This window comes from Meles meles, chromosome 8, assembly GCF_922984935.1.
Source record: "Meles meles chromosome 8, mMelMel3.1 paternal haplotype, whole genome shotgun sequence".
Lineage (NCBI taxonomy): Eukaryota > Metazoa > Chordata > Mammalia > Carnivora > Mustelidae > Meles > Meles meles.
In genome coordinates this window covers 103,426,982-103,447,822 of record NC_060073.1, presented here as the reverse complement: position 1 = coordinate 103,447,822, position 20,841 = coordinate 103,426,982, and the positions used below count along the sequence as shown (strand labels likewise).

General features: G+C 52.7%; 1 protein-coding gene across 1 annotated transcript in view; it reads left to right on the top strand.

Annotated features, from left to right (window-relative positions):
• Window positions 1–20,841, top strand: part of GRIK4 (glutamate ionotropic receptor kainate type subunit 4) — a 417,952-nt gene that overhangs the window by 253,621 nt on the left and 143,490 nt on the right. Inside the window, exons 5-8 of the mRNA XM_046017419.1 lie at window positions 981–1,078; window positions 5,620–5,785; window positions 16,021–16,199; window positions 20,426–20,479. Of these exons, the coding sequence (XP_045873375.1) occupies window positions 981–1,078; window positions 5,620–5,785; window positions 16,021–16,199; window positions 20,426–20,479 (497 nt within the window). The remainder of the gene's footprint in view (window positions 1–980; window positions 1,079–5,619; window positions 5,786–16,020; window positions 16,200–20,425; window positions 20,480–20,841) is intronic.

Below are 20,841 nucleotides of genomic sequence, written 5' to 3'. Positions count from 1 at the left end.
GTGGGCATTTGGAGAGAAGGATGGCTCAGCTCCTGCCCTGACGGGGTTTGAAATCTGGTGGGAGCAGCAAGTCACCTGAGCAATACGCTGAAACAGACACGTTTGCAAGTGTCTTTGTACAGAGGGATAGACCAGGGGCCTCGGGAGCCCCGGGGAGGATTAATTCCAGAGGAGCCGGGGAATGTGTGAGCAGGAGACATTTGAGGTGCTCTTTGACAGCAGAATGTCGAGTAGAGGAAGGAAGGGCTCCTTCTCCATGGAGAAGCCCCAGACAGTCAGGGAAGCAGGTGCACCACGCAGGCGTCTACGAGAACGGGAGTGACAGAGGGTGGCATTGAGACAGGAGACCCCCTCCTTGCCTCTCACTCTCTTTTTCTGCCTCTCATTTTCTTTTTCTTCTTACGTCTCCCCTACTCCCTTTGGCTTTAGTGGAGTCTGACTTCTCCTCTCTTGTCTGCGTCATCCTCCCCTCCCTTTGCACCCCTGCTTGTCTGCCTTTCTCCCTCCCCTTCCTCTTTATATTTGCTACCCAACAGATTGCTCGGCGGGTGCCTGTTCTATGAGCGGGGCTCTCCACCCCTGTGGCAGCCGTGCCTCGCTGTGCCTCCCAGTACCCACCCTGCAGGCCTGGCCGGATGGAGTCTGCAGGTTCCCGCCATTAGCCTCTGTCCTTCAGTGACAGCCAAGACAATTTATACTCCCTGTTGGCTGTGGCCGTATGTTGTCATAACCTGGGTCATTTCCTCATTTAATACCGCCCATAAACTCCAATAAAACTGTCCCGGAGTCCCATAGTCCAGAAAAGGAGAGGCACGGGGTTTGGAAGGATGGGAAGGCGGCAGGGGAAGATGGAGATGGGGCTTAAGGTGAGCGTCCCACAGGTGAAGGTTGGACTTGAGCCTGACACCCAGCCTGTCCCACCTGATGAGTGCCTTGTTTCCTTTCCCGCTGTCCACGCTCTGTCCCGTTGCTGGCTGCAGTGTGTCAGATCCTCCCCAAGGGGGTGGTCGCTGTCCTGGGACCCTCGTCCAGCCCAGCTTCCAGCTCCATCATCAGCAACATCTGCGGGGAGAAGGAGGTGAGTGCCCTACAGGGTTGGGGGGCCACGGGCAGGCTGGCAGCCCGTGCCTCAGGCCCCAAAATATCATGGATTCTCAAGGTCTGCAAGAGCCTGTTTGGGCCTGGTGGGTGTTACCAATAACAACAACAACCAAACATTGAAAAGAAATGGTCCTTTGTTGGGCACTTTCTTTTCTCCAGGTGGTTTGGGTAGAGGGGACACAGAGGAGAGGTTTTGTAACAGGATTTTCTTTCTTTCTTTTTTTTTTTTTTTAAGATTTTATTTATTTATTTGACAGAGAGAGAGAGGTCACAAGTAGGCAGAGAGAGATGGGGAAGCAGGCTTCCCAATGTGGGGCTTGATCCCAGGACCCAGAGATCATGACCCGAGCCAAAGGCAGAGGCTCAACCCACTGAGCCACCCAGGCGCCCTTGTAACAGGATTTTCAAACCTCAAAGACCTCTGGGTCTTTGAGTCCCCAGAGGGCCCCTTGGTTGTGGTGGGAGAGGGAGAGGCTGTTGGGGGGGGGGTGGTCCAGGGGGCACCAAGAGGGCGGGAGTCTGAGCTCCCCAGGAGGTTTTGAGACTATTTGTTTCGACACTGGGATTCTGGCAAAGAATGCCTTTGGGACTGCTTACATCTTATTGCTAAAATAAAGTTGGAAACCTCTGTCTTGTAAATTCTCTAGAATCTTCTTCCCCGTTCACCAGTTTCCGTGTTCGCTTCTTCAGTCAGAGAAATCTTCCTCAGGTGTCCCCTCGGCCTGGAGCCTCTCTAGTGTCAGTGTGGAGTTTCATTTCCTCTGGCTCCAGTTCCGTGGGGGATAAAGACAGTCGGGTATGAGTTTCTGAGTAACAGCCTGCTCCCCGGTCCATCAGCTCTCTCCTTCCCCTTCCCCTGGAGAAAACAAACTCAAGTTTGTTTGTTGTTTAGCTCGTTGCTGGAATCCTTCCTGGCTTCTAGCTTCTATCCGTCTTCCCCTTCACAGAAATCCCCGGGATACAGTGGCAGAGTGTCCCTTCAGCCTCTCTGTCTGGCCTCGAGGGCCTTCTAGCTAGGTCTTTCGAGGACAAATGGAGCATGGTGTTAGGGGGCGTGAGCTCAGGAGCTGGGGAGGAGGGCAGGCAGAGGGCCCAGGGAAGGAAGGACCAAGCTTCACCTGTCCTGGAGCGTGGGGGCTCAGCCTTCCAGAAGCATTAGCCTTGGGAGGAGCTGATTCTAGACATGGGAGCAAACCCACCGCAGGACAGACTTCTCCTGAGCAAGCTGTCCCTATCCCACCCCCTCTGGAATCTGCCCCCTTGATGCCACCACCACTTCTCTTTATGACCCGTAGGATTGGCAAGAGTCCCTGACGCCTGGGGCAGAATAGCTACTTTCCCTATTTCGTGAACCCACTCTCGGAATCGTGACCTGCACTGTGAAGTGCCGGGCAGTCCTACCCCAGTCCCGTGGCTGGTTCTGCTCCCTTAGGGCTAAGCCACTGCCCTGTAGGCTGGGCCCCCTGAGCCTTTTTTGCCCCGGGCCAGGTCTCTGTTGACAGCCCCCATCCCTCGCCCCTCAGATGTCCTGAAAGATGACCCTTGACCCATCCCAGGCCAGAAAAGGAGCCTCGGACCCCACTGCACCCCCTCCACCCACCCCCTTCTCACAGGCCTTGGCCCCGGAAAGTTGGAGCTGATGTTTAATTTAAATCTTTCTTGCCACACTCCAAGGAGCACTCAGGTCCGTGGCAGGCTGTTATTCCCGCAGCCGCTGGGATCCTCACCGAGTGAGGTTGCCAAGACTTCAGCTCCCCACTTCCTCTCTTCTCCTCCCTCCCCGCCCCCATCACACTGCCTCGCCATTCCTTCCGGTCACCCCCCAACCCCCATTCCAGAATGGCCTCCCCGTGGGCTTCAGTAGATGTTTTATCTTTTATCTTAGCTGACACGTTTCCCTTAACCCCGTTTGGCGTTTCAGGCCAGAGGCAGGGACCCTGATTTATAGCCATCACCCCGACCCTGCCACACTGGCCCCGGTGCCGTTGACATGCCAGCCAGGTCGTGTTGCCCAGGGAACAGCCAGCTGGCTCCCCCTCCTTTGTCTCGTCATGTCCCTTCCAGAACAACCTTTCCTCTCCGTTCAGATTATGCATTTCTTTTTCATATTTTATGAGGCTGAACTGGCTCACCCTGATTCCCCTCCACTCCAGGGAGAAGAAATGGAGTTCTCACCAAGGAGTCCGTTCCTTTAACTGCCGCTAACATCGCTATAGCCCTGTGGCTGGCTGGTTCTGCCTCACCTCTCCTTCCCCACACACCTCCATGGTGATGGTGACGGGACTGCTGGATGCATTTGTAATTGCTGATCAATTCTGGATTGATCTTTGTCCTAGAGAGAGAATCGGGGGATTGGCCTGGGCCGTCCCTGCATAGGCCCATCAGAGCAGCTGGCCGATCTTCCGGCAGCCTTCAGGTGGCGGGCTGTGCTGGAGACGTCCCACCGACTCCACTTGGAGGAGCCCCTCATCACACCCCCCACCCCCGCAAGGACAGCTTCAAGAGCTTTTTCAGGACTCCCAAGATTTGGGGAGAAAGGGGGAGGGGAAGAAGAGAAGGCATTGCTGGGACACTTATGACATGTTAGGTCCTAAGCTGTCCACAGCAGGCTTTCATTTTACCCTCCCAGAGATCCATGAAGCACCCATTGGTGTCTCTGTGCTAGGAAGCCTAGACAGGTTAAGGAACTGGGCCCAAATCACAGAGCAGAACCTGGCTGAAAACCCAAGTGTATAGCCTGTAAAACCCATTTTTCTTTCATTTGCCTGAGTATCCTTCCTGATGCATCTCTAGGGTCTGTGGCTTGAAAGGTATTTCTAAGGGTACATTCTGTTGGGGTGAGTGACCTGGAGCCCTGTAGGCTGGATGGCCACACGCAGAAGGCCTGGGTCAGAGATGCTCAAACATATAAGCCGGTTGGCCCGGCCACCCCAGCCTCCCTTCCCCCTGCCTGGCCTTGGCCTCTATCTTGGCCCTTTGTGACCCGTTTTTCCTTTCAAGGTGCATTTATTATTCTTTTTTAGACAGATTGTGTGGGGTGCAAAATATAAGGAAGAAAGACCCTTTATGACAGTCCTCAGATCAACCTCAGTCTTCTAAGTCTTCTCTCGTAACTCACCAGGCTCTCTCCAGGACTGCATTTTTCAGTCTCTGCTGGAAAACATCGGTTGCCATCTCTCTGTGGCTGGAGGGCTAATCCTAGTTGAATGCAGGAATTTTCTCCCTAGTGTCTGCTAAGTCTTCCCCTCCTCTCCCCACTCCCCGCCTCCAATCTCAGAGGAGCTCTGGTCGCTGGCCGACCTCTCCCAGAATCTTTTCGTTTTGTTTTTGTTTTTTATTTATTTTTTTCTCTCCCGGAATCTTGACAGGACAAGGTAGCAGAATCCTACAGACACCATCTCAACATCTTCCCAGACTCTGGGCCAGCCCCAGCCAAGAAAATTTCTGCTGTCATTGCTAAATAACTCGTTCTCAGAGCCAATGAACTCACTACCAGGAAGTTCTTCCTGCTTTCTACCCTCAGTCTTACTTGCTTTAACATCCTTCCAAACCCATGCTCGCTGCGACTTGGCCCTCCCGCAGTGCGCTAGTCCTATGGGAGGACGTGCATTGAGGTTTCCTGAGTCCATCTCCAGTAGAGGTACCAGGAAGCTCTCCTGGCTCCGGGTACCAGGGATGAGAGTGACAAAATAAAATCAAGGTGGATGGCAGCTTATTACACTTTAACTTTCCTATTACCTACCTGATAGCCTTAGCCACTGATAGAACAGCATCAGAGGCTGCTAAATCTCTTCCCAGGAGAAGAGAGGCTGGTCTCGGATCCCGCAGGGGCAGTGCCTCCCGGAAATGTCAGTGACAGACACAGAGGGAAACTGACATTGTCCTAATGAAGCCACAGCACGTTTTTATTTACCTGGCTCCACTTGGGGGCTCTCTGGGCGGCTTCTCAGCCTGCGACACTCCCCACTCTGTTGTGTGTGTCTACAGAGGGACCCATCCCAGGCTGTCACACAGGAAGTTGGTTGGGAGCTGGTTTGTACACACTTGGCCAGGCTGGGCTGATGGGGCTCTTTTCTTAGTCCCCAGGGCAGTGTTTTTCTCTTTCTGCCGCCTCTGCTCTGATTTATTAGCTACCAATAAAATATCATAAGGATTACGGCTTTGAGACACTTTTGTCTGACTGCCTAGAAGCGGGCAGTTGCTCTGAGAATGAAGACATATGACTTTGTCCCTCGGGGCCACAGTCCCCGGTGCCAAGGTCCACAGCACACTTATACAGGTCTCTGGCCAGAGGGCTTCTCATCCTGGTGTTCCTGTTTTAAGCATTGTGCAGGACGCATTCTTGCCTTCCTCCTCCGGCGTGGGTGTCCTGAGTCCCGCAAGCTTCATCTCCACCGGAGTGTGGCAAAGGCCTTCCCGAGAAGAATCCTCCGTCCACAGCCTCGTTTCCCTAATGCCTGCTTTCCTTTGCACTCATTCTGGATCCTCCCGAACACCTGTTTTTGCCCCTCCTCCCAGGTCCCTCATTTCAAAGTGGCCCCGGAGGAGTTTATCAAGTTCCAGTTCCAGCGATTCACAACCCTAAACCTCCACCCCAGCAACACGGACATCAGCGTGGCTGTCGCTGGGATCCTGAACTTCTTCAACTGTACCACCGCCTGCCTCATCTGTGCCAAAGCAGAATGTAAGCTTCCCCCGCCCCCCGCCCCCCCCCCCCCCCCCCCCGCGGCTCCGCCCCACGCAGTCCTGGTTCCTTTGTGGATTTCACCCCCAGGGCTTTGCCCTTGGCTAGGGATCCGCCCGGAAGGGGAGGGGTCCCTCTGCTGGTGGGGGTGTTGATCAGCAGCTTCGGGCATTCCCACGTATCCTTGGCTGTTTGCGTGTGAGAGAGAGAGAGAGAGAGAGAGAGTGTGTGTGTGTGTGAGAGAGAGAGCGCTGTCCAGAAACACCCTTTGCCAGACATGGGCGGAACAGAGAGAACTGGGTTACAGGGAGACTGGCCAACAGCCAAACCTTTTTGCATCTGCAAACTCAATTCCCACATTTTCAGCCTCATTGTGAAGGATCTACAAAAAGAGAGAGAGAGAGAGGGAAAATGTAAAATTGGATGCATTTTGTACTTGACGGGCTGAAGAGCTTCTTCCCCTGGAGAGCGGGTTTTGCTGATGGAACAAGGTTCAAGGGCAATGCCTGATAAAGCATTTTTTTGCAAATGCAGGTTTTAGAAATACCGTTTCTCTGACTCTTGGACAATTTGTAACTTAAATTTAGTGTTTATGAGATTTAGCTAATTTGAGCCAGCATTTTCTAGCAAATCTGGGCATCTGTGGGCTCCCAGTAACAGCTGTGCACCCACATGTGGTCAGGCAGGTGCTGGGCCCTGCCCGTCCCTGGGGCCCTGTGCCCGAGCCCCAGGCATCTGCATTGTGTGCAGCTCGCTGGCAGGTCCTGGCAGGCTGCACTGGCCGACCTATGTCCTCTCCGTCGGGGCTCTTGTTCATATGGGTTCTCAGATCTGCTCTACCCGCTTGAGTCCTTTCTCCACCATGGAATCCCTCCAGCACCTGTAAACAACAACCCCCTCCCAGCCGAGGGACAAAACCACCTTCTTCACAAGGCATTTGCACCCAACTGCCTCTCTGTGATGGCCATTCAGCTCACTTACTTGCATAAACACAGATTTGAGATTTACTCCGGGCTACCCCAGAGAGTAACTGAGCGCCAACTGTGTGTACTTTTTATATGGTTTATTTAATTATCGCAATGATCCAGTGGGTTCGGAGGCATTGGAGTTCCCCATGTCAAAGTTGACTCAAACTCAAAATCCAATTCCTCGGTCTCACTGGCTCCCCGCGGACAGCGCAGACCCAGAACATTTCCGCCCTCAGAGAGAGTTCTGCTGGACAGCCCTGCTTTAGATAGTAAGTGTTTGTGGCTAAAATTTTTTAAAAAGGTGGGGGGGAATGTTTGGATAAACACTTCACTCTGTTTCGCCCTCATGGAGATTCACGGCACACATTAGCACAGATACGCTGAGTTGTCCTGTGGCCAAAACAACTATTTACCTCTTCTCTTCCGAATAGGATTGACCATAAGTCCCAAAGGGATACTGATCAAAAAGCCCACAGGATGCTAGTGTTTGATGGGGTTGAGGACCATGGCATCCCACGAGGCGGCCCTCCTCCTGTGGCGTCCTCCAACCCCTGTAAGGTGGAACCAAACCAAGGGTTCTCCCCGTGGAAATTTCTGCCACATGTCCCCTCAGGCAGGACTCAACGAGTGTGCCCCATGCGTACAGCGGGAATGTTAAGAGACAGAGGACAGGCCATCAGCCTCTCCCAGCAAAGATTCTCCTGCTGCCTTCCTCAGTGCAGGGTCCAGTGTCTCAGCAACCTGATGGGAAGTTCTTTCTTGTGTCTAGCCACAGTCCCCCTTGCTCGTAGGGTGAGCCCCGCTCTCTCCACTTCAGCTCCTCCTGGCAAGTGAGTTGCTCACCTGTTTGCTGAGCACCTACTGTGTGCTGAGCTCTTTGCCCAGTTCGGTTGCCTCGTAGGGCAGGGTTCTTTCCCGTAGAATCATGACCTTCCTTGACATGCATGACATTCATACAATCCCGTGCAGATGACAAAGCCCTTTCACGTACATTGTGCCATTTTATCTTCCTCCTCCCTAGTCATTCTAGAACCAAGGAAACAGAGTCTTGGAGCTGTTAAGGGACTTGCTCGAGGTCACACAGCTGGTGCATGGCAAACCACGACTCTAACTCAGGTCTTTTGACTCAGAAGTTCCTCCTCCACCGCTGCTTCTGTCCTCCTCATCTACACAGACAACCTTAGAGCAGTGGCTTAGGGCAGGCTCCGCCTGGCAGGTCCGGTGTCCTTTGAAGGACAGAGATCTCTCTGGAGCAGCGTGTCCCCCTTGCTCCCTCGAGCAGGGTGCAGGATGGCTGAGCACACAGTCCTGAAGAGGATGAGCCTGCCTGAGAGCCAGAGGGGCCAGACCACAGCCCAGGTGGGACTCACCAACCACACAGTGCTACCTCTTCTTGAAGAACTCATCCACTGAGGTTGCCCAGTGACTCCGGCCCCACCTCCTGGGACCCAGGGAAGGAAGGTAGGGAAGAACTGGAGAAGTTCAAGGGCAAAGAGGATTAAAATCTAATCAAAGGATGAAGAAATCAGGGACTGAAGGGAAATGCAGCTCAGAGCTGGGGAGGAGACCTGCTTCTGTCTTCCTTATTAATGCAGGGCCAAGAGATGCCGCACGTTAAATTAGAAACAAGCATCTAATTCTATTTTTCAGCCATCAAAATTAGGTATAACGGAGACCGTCCCACAGGGACTCCTACCGCCTTTTTTCTTTCTTTCCAAAAGTAGAGTTTTAATAAGCAGGTTTTACACCAAGTAGAGTTGTATTGTGTTTTACATTATTTTTCTTTCATGGGAGAAAAAATCAGGACGTCTGCACATGCCTAGTTCTAATGAGGCTGGGGGGTGAAGGGAGATGTGGTGAGGGGTCCAGACATGCTGTCCTGGGAGCTCTCGAATGGGGAGAGTCGGGGTTCCCCACCGTGGCCCCTGAGGCGCCTTTGGTGAGATCACCCAGCCTTGCCACAAGGCAACCTTCTGAGACTCTCAGGATGGACCCAGGGCCTTCAATTTTCTGTAGTCACAAGTACAACAAGCTGGATATTTTCCTGGTATATGAGCAAACTCAAATACTATTTTTTTTTAATGTTTGCATTGATGTTTCTAAGTATTTTAATGTCCTTTTTGTGGCTACATGTCCTTCTGCCATCTGTTTACCACCTGTGTGACCTTGGGAAAGTAAAATAGATACTCTCCAGCTTCCTGTTGTCTTGTCTATAAAGTGGGAACGATGATGCCTCCCTTGCTGGATGGCCGAGGGGATTAAATAGGACGAGATATCCAACAAGGGTCTGCACCTGGGCCACAAGAGGCAACAAGAGTTTTTCTTTCCTTCCTTCCTTGGATCCCTTTCAAACTATGCCAGGTCAGGACCTGGAGCAGAGTGACCAGGGTTCAGCTCTGTCCTTCCATCATCCCTGTGTTGGCTAAACTCTGCCCAGGTGGTTGGAGAGGAGCAGACTCTGATCTCGGGGAAGAAGTATAGTTGAAGAGAAGTCCAGAATGGTGCAGTAAAAAAAGAACCATCTTGGGAGCCAAAACAAGCTTCTCAACCACTCATGAGCTGTGTGATGTCAAACAGATCACCGTACCTCTCTGAGCCTCAGTTCCCTCCTGCTAAAGTGGGAATAATACTGCTCTTCAGGGTATCTGGGTGGAAGGTATCCAGCCCCAGAATATAATAAACATTTACTTATTTTACCCTGTGATCCTGGCTGTGGCAGCGGGGGCTGGGGGATGGGAGAGTAAGACTAATACGCGGAGCCCCTTGTGAAAATAGCGGGACTCTAGAGGACCTTTCCCATACCAGCCCCAGGAGGCACATGCTGTGGGAGGCCTTATGCTGGGAGCAATACAAAAATTAATCATTTAGTGAGCACTCACTCTGCTAAGGCTTTTGAAATTATCCCATTTGAGCCTCCTGATAACCATCTAAGATGGACTTTATAAACGTTCCTATTATCTGCATGAGGAAAAGGGAGATTAAGTCTATTTTCAACATGCATGGTTCTTGTTTCCTCTTCTCCCTGCTTCTTTCAATGCTGTGGAAAAGACAGAAGAGAGGCACCATTTCTTCCCATTCTGTGGCTAGGTTGACGCCTTGCCATGCCAGCTCAAGTGGGGAATCAGAGGCCGGAAGTTAGAATCAGGAGACCTGGTTTGGGTCTTGGCCTGTCATGAGTTTTCTAGCTCTGTGATCTGTCACTGCACCCCTCCCACCAGGCGCAACTGCCCTCCCCGAGCCCTGGGGGTGGGGGGCAGGGGGGTTAAATCAACTGTATGTGAAGGAACTGAAGAAACGTGGAAGACTGCTCAGGGCAGGGGCACCTGCTGAATCCCACTAGGGGAGGCCCAAGCTGGAGACAAGCTCCGAAGTTCGGAGGCAGTGGGAGCGGAGAAGCCATGCTCTTCCCACGCCCTTATGTCAGAGAAGAGGACGGCCTACAGGGCTGAGCAAGGCAGAGCAAGGTCTGCCTGTGAGCAGAAAACCTCACCTTCTCCCCCATTGCCTCTCTGTCTCCTCCTCTGTCTCCTGTGGTTTGGCCTCCCCTGCCCTTTCCCAGGGCCAAGCCCCGCTGTGGGATGAGACAGACCCAAGAAGCAGGTGCGGTGGGTCATTCGAGCACTTGAACTTGCTCTGTGCCCCTTCCCCATGGTGACTCCTTGGACTCTCATTCCCATCTCCCCGTGAGAATCTGCTCGTGGAAAAGGTCTGAAAACCACACACCCTGAGGCATGAGGCCCAGCAGCAGGAAGGGGCATGAAATGTTAGTGGATGTAGGGCACAATGGTGAACCATGGTGTCTCCCTAAATCCTCGCCACGGTCCCCCTCGGTCAGTTTTACATCCCTGCCTCCAGCAAGATTTAAAAGTGCTGTCCCTCCCTGGAGTATTAGCGTCTTCTATAACCAGAGCCCACAGCCTCCAAGGGAGTCAGCCAGTGGAGAGGGACAGATGCCAGTTGAAATGGGAGTTTATTCTTATTTTTGATCCAAGGGTCCTTTGTGTCCCCCATAGACCATCACTTAGGTATTTGTGTCCTAGTCCTGCGGCCCTGTCCAACCCCGGCTGTGCCTTTCACAGCTTCCCCAGCCTCCTCCCACCCCGCCTGGCCCCCTGCCTTCTAGTCGCAGAAGCCAGCCTCCCTCCTGCTTCCCAGAACAGCCAGCCTGCTGAGGCTCTCATCGATCCATCCCGTTGCATCCTGAGCGAGACTAATAGGTTCCCCAGGTCCCTCTTAGCCTTGGACTTGGCAGGCAGATCTGCTTCTGGGCCCAGGGCCCCACAGGAGAGGAGGGCTGGGGCAGTGGCAGAGGGGAAGCCGGAAAAAGAGCAGCTTTTAACCCCTCTGGTGGCAGCTGCCTTCAGGAAATCCCTTGGTTTCATTAAACAGATAGAGGTGAGGAGAATGATGTTTGGAAAATTCTACACTGCACGCAGAAACTCCTGATGTTCTTAAAGTCACTAAACCACACTTTCCCTTCTTCAAATTCCTTGCACTGCCTAGCATGAGAAAGGATCCCTTTCTGATTCATAGAATTAGAGAATCTCTGGGCTAGAAAAAACGTCAGTGTTCTTCTAGTCCTACTTTCCATCCACTTGGTGTAATTCACTGATAGTCGGCAAGAGGGGCTTTAGTCTTTTCTTAACTACCTCCTGTGACAGGGAGCTCACTACCCTGCATCTTGAGACAGCTTGAACAGAGCTAAGTCTGATTCCCTGGGACCTCCCGCCACCCTTTATTCTGAGGGGTCGTCCTTGAGGCTGCCAGGAGCAGGTCTGTCTCATGACGGTCCTTCCCACTCTTGCTCAAGCCAGGGACCCCCTGCCTTCAGCTGCTCCTCAAGGGACATGGTGTCCATTCCCCACTGGGTACTGCTGCTCCCCTGCTCTGTTAGGCTGTAGGGTCCCGCTCTTCCCCCCACAGCCTCAGTGTCTAGTTCAGCCCCCCAGCCAGCACCATGCACCGTGCCTCACACTGGGCATGTGCGGAAGAGCCCGAAGTGGGAATTCCTACTGAACACCGTGAAATGCTTCGTGTTTATGTATTTCCTATAATATACATATGCATGTGCATACGTGCTACCAAGTATTCTGCGTGGTGTATAACGAAGGACTATATTTTGTGGATTGGATAATAAACCCGGGAAGAAAAGGAGATGGGTGAAGGACAGTTAGGGGATGTGAGAGGGTGGGGGAGGGGGAGAACGGAAACCAGGTTTGTAAAGCATCTTCTAGGAGACCGACACTGTCCTGCTTGCTTGCCCTCCTTGTACTAACCATGTAAGGTAGTAGTTGTCCTTACTTTACGGATAAGGTCACCGAGGGACAGAGGGAGTCGCCGCCACTGGCCAGTCCCAGCAGTGCTAGAGCTGCGACCCCCGGGGGGCTCCCCTGCCACTCTGCTCTGTTTGCTGCTCCAGGTGCAGTCCAGGCTGGGCAGGCAGTGACTGATAGGAGACCCTGAGTGGGATACAGATTCTCCGCATTACCCCACCCCAAGGAATCACTGCCCTTCTCCACCCCCCCACCCCCACCCCCACCCCCGGCCACCCTGCCTCTCAGCTCACACCAGAGAGTGTGCTGGATAAGATGGGGATGCTGTTTCCTTATTTAAAGAGCAGCAGAACACCTCACAGGAGAGTCCAATAGGGTACACCGGGCACTGATCGGAGCAGGGGCCCCAATTTATCTGACATCTGGGAGGCTCTTCCCTGGGAGCGCAGGGCACCTGACAGTTTTAAAGAGATGAACAGTCCTGGCCGCCGTGGCTGGGCATCTCCACGCGAGGCCTAATCCTGCCATCCCCCAAGCTTCCCTGTCTTGTCCCACTGGACTTCACTGCCCCTTTGAAGGATCCCAGGGGATTTGGCCTCTTTCCCAGCCAGGCTCTAGCGAGTCTCCTTGCTATGTCTCAGGCCACCTCTCGGCCTCCCTCGCCTTGCCCCTCCAGCTGCAATGCTCCCTCCTCCCTAGCACACCAGGCAGATCTTTCCTTGAGCCAAAGAGACAGCCAGCTGTCCAGGAACACTGGCTCCTATGTCCTCCCCTGACCTTCTCACGGTGTCTTTGGGGCCCGGTGCTCTGACCTTTGTGCAAGTCGGATTTTGCTTTTCACGTCACATCGCCTCTGAGGAAGACATGAATATTCTCTCCATTTTGCATATAGACCTAAACAAGGCAGTCCCCATGGAAAACTGAGTGATTTAGGGTATCAAACAAAATATGGGTTTGACTTGAGCTTTGTGGTGGACTTACTTGCAAGTCCCTGCCCTCTAATCTCCCAGAGGCAGAGTCTGTATCTGACCCACCCTTCTCTGCTGATGTCTTGGGGGCCCAGGGCCTGGCCCTTAGGGCATGCACAGTGTCAGTTGAACAGATTTGCACTGTGGTCCCTTTTTGTTCTGCGGGCTATTGTGGCAATGAGTAAAATACAGGAGAAGGAAGGCTGAAACCACAGTTCCAGTTCCCAACATACTCCCACATCTTGAGTTACACCCATTTTACAGATGAACAATGGAGCCTCCAACAGGTTATATGACTTCTCAAGATCACACAGCTGGGGAGGGCTGACTCTGAGCTTGAATCCACATCTTCTGCAGATTAGTTGGCAGGAAGTGCCGGCAGGGTGAGGGCCTGCAGGGGCCACAGAGAGTGGGACAAATTAAAAGTCTCCTTTGACGCCCTGTGGGGGAAGGAAGGGAGAGGCTAACGGCTGATGCCTCTTGAATGACAGTCCCTCCCAGGGTTTTCCCCTCTGGGCTGCAGCCGCCAGCTCCTGGGACCACCTTGGTGGGACACAGGACTGGAGGATGGGGGTTGGCACCACCTTCCCAGAGCTCCTGTCTTTATCCTGCCAGGCCCCTGGTCTCCACCCTGCTACCTTGTCCTTGTTAGAAAACACATCCACTGTGGGTTTTCCTCCCCATGTCCAGAGATGCATACCCCCAGGCCGCTCCTAGGTTCTGTGCCTGTGGCCCCTGCTGCTTGTGTCCTGGGAGGCCTCTGGCCACATAGGAAGGCCAGAGATGAGAAAGTAGGAACCCTAGTCCCAGCTGTATTCCTGTGTGACGAGGCACATCTTAGCATCTCTACAGATCAAGGGAGGCAGCTGCGATGCCCTCCAGAGGCCTCTCTCTCACCTTTTCCTCCTCAATGATGTAGGAAAGATATTAGGGTTCAAAGCCAACAGCCAAGAAAGAATTCTTGAGAGTCTTTGGTGCAAAAAGCTAGTTTTATTAAAGCACGGGGACAGGACCTGTGGGCAGAAAAAGTCTCCTCTGGGGTCATGAGGAATGGACCATTATATATTTTCAAGTTGGGAGGAGGTTAGGGATAGAGCGTAAGTCTCTAAGGAATTTGGGAGCCAAGTTTCCAGGACCTTGAGGGGGCTAGCTATGGTTGGGAAAAGGTCGGTTATTACCATCTAATAAAACCTTAGTCATGAGACCCTTCGGATGTAGATCAGTGGGCCATATGCTTGGGGGGTGATTGCCAACATGTATCTTGGGGGTTTAGAAGTAAAGGAAACTTCTAAAGGAATTTTTGTATGTTGAAGTAGACTTACAGGCTCCTGGAAGTTGGGAAGAGAGAGTCGGGCTGGGATTGCCCTTTTCCCTCAGCAAATTGTCAACATCGAGAGACAGTTGTGTCCCTAGAGGAATGTCACTCTGCCTGTTTCAAGGACTTGTCCATGGGCTCTAGGAAGTAAGGAAATTTAATAATTTCTCTTCTGCCTTTGTTTCCCACATCACTCAAGGGTCAGAAGGGTGAGGAACCTGTGCAGGGCGGAGTCTGGGGTCATTTGGAAGACGTCCCCACAATGACCATGCTGTAGCTGGGGCAGGAACGGGAGCGCGGGGGCCTTGGGTTAGAAAGCCAACCCTTCCCTTGCCATCCAGGGTGCAGAGCTACTCATCTCGAACCTCATGTTCCCCTGTGTGGGATTAAAATGCGTTGTAGGATTGTTGTGAGGACTTGAGGACGCGCCATGTGGAATGTTTAGCTCATTATCTGGAACACCGAAAAGAATCAATAAACCCTACTCTTGTCGTTGCTTTTGGGAGCAAATGCCTGTACTTTTCTCTCCACTGGAGTTGAGACCACGTCTTCCCAAGAGACCCTCCCCACCCCCTCCCTACCCCCGCCCTTCCCCCCCCCCCTTCCTGTCCTGCCTTTTCAGAGGCAAAGCTGAATTAAGACCCTTGTGTCTCAGTGACACCATTCTGGAAACCCTCCTCCCACCCCTGCTCCTAGACCGCAGTTAGCTGGCGGGGGGTGGGGGGGACCCCATATTTTCGTTTTGTTCCCAGCCTGCGTTCTTGCCCGTTGGAGCACAGTTCAAAGCCTGTGCTCTTATAATCTTAATAATACCTTGTCTTAATGCAACCACTATGCTCTGAGGAGTTCAAAGGGTTTTTGTGAGACCTGTTTCCTGGGCCTTGTGATCTTGAGCAAACTGCTCCCCCACATCCCTGAGGAAAACAAAGGCCCCGCTTTCCTAGAGCTAGATGTGACCTTTGTGGGCCTTTGCGACGGGCGAGGCCCTGGCTTAAGCAATTCACAGATGACTTCATTTCATCCTCAGCAACATCATGGGAGCTGGCGGCTTATTCTCGCTTCTCAGATGAGGAAACTGAGGCCAAGAGCCGTGGCCATGTGAGAAGGTCATTTGGTGTGTGAGCAGCCAAGTTAGGGGGAAAAACCAGGCCTCCTGGTCTCTGAACCCAGGTCTCGGTTGCCAGGCAGTGCTGGGGGGAGGATTGGGAGTCCTCTCATCCCAGTCAAGGGACCTCTGTTTAAAAGAACATCCCGATAGGGACGCCTGGGTGGCTCAGTTGGTTAAGCCGCTGCCTTCGGCTCAGGTCATGATCCCAGCGTCCTGGGATCGAGTCCCACATCGGGCTCCTTGCTCGGCAGGGAGCCTGCTTCTCCCTCTGCCTCTGCCTGCCACTCTGTCTGCCTGTGCTCGCTGTCTCTCTCTCTGACAAATAAATTAAAAAAAAAAAAAATCTAAAAGAACATCCCGATAGAGCTGAGGGAGGCCACGGGGGCTTAGGAACATTCTTTGGACTGAAGCTGGGAATACAGAAGCCCACAGAGGTCTAGAAGCTTGCTCAGGAAAAGGGGCTGCTGCTTCGCACCAGCAGTGGGAGCCAGACCCACGGCCCAGCCTCCAGCCCAGGACGACCCTGCTCGTCCTGCCTGTGCCCTCGTGTCTCCCAGGGAAGCACTGGGGACCCTCAGCGCCTTCATCCTCTCTCCCCTCCAGGCCTTTTAAACCTGGAGAAGCTGCTCCGGCAATTCCTTATCTCCAAGGACACCCTCTCCGTGCGGATGCTGGATGATACCCGGGACCCCACCCCGCTCCTCAAGGAGATCCGGGATGACAAGACCGCCACCATCATCATCCACGCCAACGCCTCCATGTCCCACACCATCCTCCTGAAGGTGGGAGCCTGGCCCCGGCAGGCGCGGTGCGCGCGGAGCCTCCTTGGCCCTCCCCTGGCCCCCTCCCCCCCCGAGCTGGCACACTGCTCCCTCCTTGCCTCAGGTGTCACCCAAAAGGAAAGGCAAGATGGGGCTGATGTTGCAGAATCATTACCTCCCGGTGCAGCCGGACAGCCCCCAGGCAGAACCCTCCCTACCGAGGTCTGTGGGGTCTCAAGAGGGGCCACGGCACTTGGGGGACTTGGGGCTCTGTGCCGAGGAGTATAGAGGTATTTCCAGGTGTGGACAGCCAGGGCAGTCCCGTCAGCGTGTATAGCCGCGCATCAGCCCTCTAGGTCCTCCCTGCACGGAGTACTGGTTTCCTAAGCGCTGCCGTGGGGCTTCCCAGCCTAATCCTCTCAGTGCCTAAGTAGGGCTCGTACCTCGTCTTCCCTGGACAGGGGAAGAGACTGGGACTCTGGGCGATGAATGGCGAAGAGCAGAGCTGGGCGCATACCTGCTGTCTCTGAGAGCCGGTCACCAGCTTCGTCTACCGCAAATACAGGGGCAGGGCGGCAGGCCCCAGGTCAGAAAGTCAGGGGTGGCGGGGCAGGGAGTAGGAGGGGTCCGTGTTGGAGAAACAGCGAGGGACCAGTTGGGCAGCCTCGGAGTCCTCAGGCACGGGCTCCTGGCCTGGTGGCTGGGCTCGGCCTGTGATTCCAGATAGAGGGACCCTGCTTGCAGGCTGCGCCGTAGCTCTCCCAGCCCCTCCAGGCACACTGGCTTCTTCTAATGCCGTCCTAATTGCACATTTAAACGCAACCTGCCATCTTCCACTGGGAGAGCAAGGCTTCTCCTTAACCTCTGCCAAGCTGTGGGGAGCCCGGCAGACACTCGGATGATTGTCTCTTCCTCCCCGTCCCCCCTCTCCTCTCCACACCACCTCCCCCCCCCACCAGCTAGTTTTTGTCTCGGAGTTAATAAGAGATTTGAATGAGTTCTCTGAGTGCTGAGGGCTGTCCCTTTAGCCCGTTGCTATAGTAATTCTCCGCAGCTCCAAACCCACGTCTGTCTGGGTGCATGTATGCAACTCAACACACACACTCAAATGGAAATTTTCTCTTTTTCTCTCGTCTTGTGTCTGGGCCTATGATGGATGAAGTCATCAAGAGTGGAAGAGATCCTCTAAGTTTCAGGGCCACAAAGAGGTCAACCCCCCGGGGATGATGAGGAACAGAGAGGGAGATAATTGTCTCCCCCCCTCGCTCCCCCGCCCAGTGCCCCTTGCAGAGGCCAGACAGAATGCACGGTTCCCCCTGTAGGAGCCAGAGCCTTCCTGAGCCCCCCCCACGTGGAAGCACTTTGAGGACAGCCCTTATAATAATAATGTCAACCTCAGGAATAGTTCATGACTCCCAGCTTATGTGATTGGGCTCTTTTTGAAAAAATAATACGTCTACTGTTGAAATTTTGGAAAGCACAGAAAAGTACATAGAAGAACGTAAGAATTGTTACAGCTTTTCCTTTCTTTCTGATAAGCCTCTACTCTGGGATAAGCTAGGCTAGGATCTTACAGGTACACGTGGAAAAGAAAGACACTCCATCACCCAGAGACAGCCACTGTGAAATTTTGATGTCTCTTCTTTCTGCCTTTATAGACACGTTAGTTTCTTTTCAAAGTTATTATCACCCTGCAATACTCTCCTGTTACCTGCTTTCCCCCCACTTCATTATATGCCCTGCATTTTGCTTATGGCATTACATGTTTGTCTACAAATACTTTCATGGCAACATCATTTCTTATCATACGGATATGCCGTGATTTATTTAACCATCCCTTTATTGTTGGAGATACAGGTTGTTTTCGATCTTTCGCTATAATAAACAATACAGGATGCACATCTTCATACATAAATCTTTATGCACATTCATGAATATTTTTGTAGCATAAATTTCCAGAAGTGAAATTACTCAGTTAAAGAGAGGCATGCTTTTAAGGATTTTGATATGATTTGCCAGATTGCCTTTTCAAAAGGCCATAACAATTTATTCTCCCACCAGCAGCATATAGGTGTCTTATGGTACCCTTGCCAATACTGGGTATTTTCATTAACAATACTTTTTTTGGTTTTTAATGGCTGAGTTTTTGAAGAAAATCCCCCCTGTTATGATAATTATTAGCAGTTGTTTCTGCTGGGTGGACAGTAGCAGACTTTGCTGAGACCACCTATTGGCCTTGGCCTTTGTGACCTTGGCACCAAATCCATCGCTGACCTTGGCACCAAGTCCATCGCTGACCCGCGAGACTTTGGAAGCCGGCTCCCTTTGTTCCCATCTGACTTCCTGGTGCCCCCAGCACGCAGGTGCCACATCAGGCCCTGGACTCGGGCCACAGGCTCATCCTTGCTGGGTTAACAGCACAGCCTTGGGGGAGCCCCAGGGAGGCTGGACTCAGTGTGGGAAGCTGTGTGAGCAGAGAGCACACGGAGCTTCCGGGAGAACCACCGCGCCGATGTGAGCCTGGCCCCAGAGCTTGGCAGCGCTCTGCTGTCTCTTGATTTCAGAAGGATTTGCAGAATAATCCCCTACTTTATTGAGCAGCTGTTCCGTCAACAAACTGCGTGTTTACCCAGAATTCAGGTCTTAAAAACCAAGGATCTCTTGTCTTTTATCTTTGGGCAGCAGATTTCGCAAATGGGTTCTAACCATCTGACGGTGCCCCCTGCCCTCCCCATGCCCAGCCCCTCCCTGTCGCCAGGTTAACCGGGGATCCCACCTGTCTAGGCAGTGCTGACAGGCACTGGCACTTTTCTGTGGACAGTGTCGAGTGGGAGGGGATGGGAGGGGCTGGGCAGCAGGCCGTACCAGCCTCTTGGAAGTGGAAGAGGAAACGCAGTTTTGCTTGGAGGAAGAAGGGAGGCCTCGAGCCCCCTGTGACCCTCGCATCCTCTTGCCCCAGGCCTAGAGCCCTACTGTACCTCAGTTTCTGTCAGAATGATGGCAATAGAAGGACCCAGACTGCCTTTCAGGGAACTTGTGAGGGTTCCTGTGAGAATGCTCACAAAGTTACCGGAGCTCCTTGGGAGGTAAACACTTTGTAAGAGGAAAATGTAATCATCCCTGGCCTTGTTTTCCCCTCATGCACCTCAGCAGGTAGGACAAAAGTGGTTTCCCAGTGGCCCTGGGGCTGCAGCATCCATGATGAAAACCTTCCTGTCAGAAGGCATGAGGGTCCCGGGGAGACCTGGGCTCATTATTTACCTGATCTACTTGCCGGTGTCTATAGCACTTGTCACGCTCAAAGTCGGGCACGCTGACTGGGGAGGTTGGTGAGGGGTGTCTGTGATGGCTGCAAAGATCAGACCAAAGGGAGGCTGTTCTGATGTCGCGGCCTCCCAGCTGTGGCACAATGACACGCGGGTGTGCTGTGATCAAGGGTGAGCCATGTCACCGGCAGCTTGTTCCTTACTACTAATAAAGGACCAAAGTTTGCAAATGATTCGCTTGTTTCCTACATTACTGCAGATTCAAAGACTCTGATGAGTCTTGCTCGCTTGCCTTTGACAAGGGTTGAATTAATTTGGGAATCGCCTGTAACCCGCAGACTCTCCTGTCTCTGCCTCAGCCCCTAACAGAGCTGTCGGGACTTCCATCAACACCGCGGTCCTCCAGGGAGAGGATAGTTAGGTTAAAAGGACTGAAATTAGGCTGCCTGGCTCTAATTTCATCTTTCCCCACTTAGGAGACATGTGATCTTTGCAAGTTACAAAGCCTTCCGTGTTTCGAGATTCTTCCGCGGTCAGATGGGAGGTGGAGGAGGAGTGATAGGCCTACCTCATCCACTTGGCCCAAGTGAGCTGCTCTCTAGCGCCTGGCCCATGCTAAACAGTGGGTACATGGTAGCCACTGTTACTGCTAATAGTTTGGCGGATAATTATTTTTGTCTGTTTTATTATTTGCTTCATTTCCCTGGAAGTCATTTTGGTTTCCATAATATCTGGTTGTATCCATGGGAGTGTGTTGGGTATGAGAATATCAGCTTCTAGGAGTGTCACTGCGGGGGTGGTGGTGGAGACACCTGACTCTAGAGGCCAGTGTTTCTGTTCTTCATCCTCCCAAAGTCAAGGGCAGCTTAAGAACCAAAGGGTAGTGGGTCAGACAAATGGCGGACACTTGGAACCCTCACTACTCACTCACTCCCGGTGAGTTTTTGTTTTCTGTCTAATCTCTCTCTCTTCCCTTTGCAGGCAGCTGAACTAGGGATGGTGTCGGCCTATTACACATACATCTTCACTAATCTGGTAAGACATTTTCACAGCTCGCCTCCTTGCCGTAGAGTATCAATAACTAGGATCAGTGGGGTATGATGGAATGAAGCTTGGGACATGGAGGGAATCAAAGCAGAGGAGCAGAAGTCAACCAGAGAGGCAGGACTTTCTAGAAACATGGCAGTCCAGGAGCGCCTGGGCTTCCCATCCGAACAACTCTTGGCCTTGGGAGGACGGGAATTTGGGGAATCTGATGCCTCCATCCAAATGCCGCCGCCACCTAGCACTGATTGGGGTAAGAGCACAGATGTCGTAGAGTAGCTGTCATTTTGAAATGGCTTAGTTTTTTTTTTTTTTTAATATTTTATTTATTTGACAGAGAGAAATCACAACTA